The sequence below is a fragment of the Nematolebias whitei genome, chromosome 15, assembly GCF_014905685.2.
Source record: "Nematolebias whitei isolate Nwh7 chromosome 15, NemWhi1, whole genome shotgun sequence".
NCBI classification, from domain to species: domain Eukaryota; kingdom Metazoa; phylum Chordata; class Actinopteri; order Cyprinodontiformes; family Rivulidae; genus Nematolebias; species Nematolebias whitei.
In genome coordinates this window covers 7,628,558-7,631,337 of record NC_056512.1, presented here as the reverse complement: position 1 = coordinate 7,631,337, position 2,780 = coordinate 7,628,558, and the positions used below count along the sequence as shown (strand labels likewise).

Sequence of the window (2,780 nt, the reverse complement as noted above, 5' to 3'; positions counted from 1 at the left end):
TATATATACATGTGTGTGTGTTTGTGTGCGTACATATAAATATAAAACAGTGTGAGATCTCTTTGTGATGTGGTACAAAGCAGATAAATGGGCAGAGGGAGTGCATGTGGTGCGGGCTCTTGGAGAAATCAGCCAACAAGTAATGGGGAATCTTCTCCGGGTCGACGAATACGAGGGGACCAATTTGGGGGGCACAAATTTCTTCTTTTTGTTTAAAGTTCATCGAAAGGAATGCTATTTTCACACACACACACACACACACACACACACCCCCGCTCTATATTTTTCGATACCTGCTCTAAGAAAAGAAAATGAAAATTAATACGGGAGCCGCGCCTCACAAAAGAAGCCATTCGTCTTGTTGATTATCTATTTGGTTGTCAGGGTTTGAGCTATTGCGCCGGCCCGTTCCCTTTTCGTAAAAAAAGAAAAAAAAAAGAAAAAAAACACGCGCACACTTTCTGTCCATGATGTAGAATTAAACAACAGCTGGGCAAAATGTGCACCAATTTACACAATACATGATCTAGAAGAAAAAAATAAAAAAATATTTTTTACCTCAGATTTATTTCATGTTTTTTTTTATTTATTATTATTATTATTGTTATTATTATTATTATTATTTTTTTTTTTTACAGAGTTCATTGCGGAGGGGGGTCTGGTTCTGTGCTGGGCGGATCTGAGCAGCCGTTAAATTAACGGGAGAAAGGAGTGAGACGGAGGGACGGGCTCGTGATTTAAAACGAGATTACAGGACGTAATGTACCAAGATCAGTCATGGCCGGGACAGATTAATCATCACGGCGTGTGAGTCCTGCAGACAGCTCGTGCGTCTTTGCAGTCCAAAAGCAAACATAACAAACAAACGAAGTGTTGATTTTTTTTTCTTACTCACATTTAATGAGAAAGTATAGCCCGCACGGACATGCGCACCTGATCTAATATTATTACATCTGCAGCAGATGTTTTAAATAAAAAAAATGGGATAAGATTTGAAGAAGTTAGATTTTAGTCATTTATTTATATTTACAAATGACAGGAAGGTTTAGACAGCAAGGAGGCACAAGAACATTTCATTTTGATGAGCTTCAGACCGAAAAGGATGATCGGAATGTGACAACACATCAGACAGTCAGGAAATAAAACCAGAGGCACAGAGTGGAAGAACAAAGAAGGAAGGGAATAAAAGAAATGTGCGCTCATTTATGTGCAAAATTAAAAATAAAATAAAAAAGTTTCAATACTGTCCACGATAAAATCAACTCTTTTTTTTTCTATTTTTCTAATTGTCTTTTTTAAAATAACTGCTTATAATTAAATTACCTTTTCCACATGTAAGAACTGAGTAGAGCTTTTTTTATTGAAGGTAATGATAATACCTCAGAATTAAAAATATATATAACCCTCAAAAAGCTGAGGAGGAGAAACTCAGACATAAAGCAGGTCATGAACAAGTGAGGTAATAAAGAGAACACCGTGTTTGGTGTTTATTTGGTGCGTTTGGCGGCTGCGCGCCGTCTTGTACCCAGAGGGGAAATGTCTGAAAGGAAGTTCTGCTCAGTTTCACGCACGAGGAGCAGAACCCGAGCAATAAAAACAGAGTACCTACTGAGGTCTGCTCCGGCGAGTAGGCTTCCCTTTGTTTTTACTTCTGTTGGGGAGGAGGGGATTTCAGGAGGAGAGTTCCATTTATTATACACCCGGGAGTGCGTGTGCGTGCGTTTGAGGGGGCGGGCGGGGATGGGGGGGTGGGGTAATGGGCTTTGCTTTGTAGCTCACACTGTAAACATAAATAGAAGTGAGTCCGGTTCGAACTGGAACTGATCTTGACTAAGAAAGAAGAGCGAGTTCTGTGTCTTTTGTCAGTTATTTTACTAACAGAGCTCCTCCTCCCGCCATCAGCGTCCTAACGGCAGAGCATCAGTGACACCTCTCCCCATCTTCAAAGCACGGTCCAAAGTGCAGGTTCCGATGGTTATACTGGTTTCCCCTTGAGTTTTTACTTTGGGAACAGGGAATCCAAAAATAAAACAATTCAAAATATGACCGCGCTATAGGGGTCCGGCTGAGCCCGCCATAGTCTGGGAACACGTGGTTCCGTTCGGGCCCGAGCGGACCTTGGTGTTCGGCAGCTTGTGGTCCTTCTTCCACTTCATCCTCCGGTTCTGGAACCAGATCTTGATCTGCCGCTCCGACAAGCAGAGAGTGTGCGCAATCTCCACCCTGCGCCTGCGCGTCAGGTACCGGTTGTAATGGAACTCTTTCTCCAGCTCCAGAACCTGCTGGCGCGTGTAGGCTGTCCGCGAGCGCTTCGGCTCTCCGCCCGAGTAGCTGGAGTTCACTGCGGGAGGAACAGAGGAGGTTTAAGGAAGCAGAAAACAAAGCTTCCATCAATATTATCAGTTTCAAACATTTTTTAATAATTCAAATTAAAATAACTTCCCAAAACAAAGGCTCGCGAGCTCAGACTGAGCAGTTCAACAACAAGCCTCTGACTCTTCAGCTGATGTTTGGCGCTTGACATCCACCTGGACTGCGCGTGCACACCGCCCATGTGTTCCGCTCATTGTCACCTTTAACCTTGGCTGTATTAAACGACGGTGTCCCAAAACACGTGCGTTTATATGATTTTGTTGTTGTTTACCTTTAGCTTGAAATATTTATCCAATACATACAATTAACCCCTTAATGGTCACGTCACGGCCTGCGTTTTGTTCTTACAGGTCAGAATTATTACATTTTATTCAATGGCTCCGTTTGGCTGGTTTTGATAAATACTA

At 42.4% G+C, this 2,780-nt stretch overlaps 1 protein-coding gene across 1 annotated transcript in view; it reads right to left on the bottom strand.

The window, feature by feature from the left end:
• Window positions 1–1,656: 1,656 nt before the first annotated feature.
• Window positions 1,657–2,780, bottom strand: part of hoxb4a (homeobox B4a) — a 2,508-nt gene continuing 1,384 nt past the window's right edge. Inside the window, exon 2 of the mRNA XM_037688795.1 lies at window positions 1,657–2,341. Coding sequence (XP_037544723.1) covers window positions 2,052–2,341 — 290 coding nt within the window. The 3' untranslated portion in view covers window positions 1,657–2,051. The remainder of the gene's footprint in view (window positions 2,342–2,780) is intronic.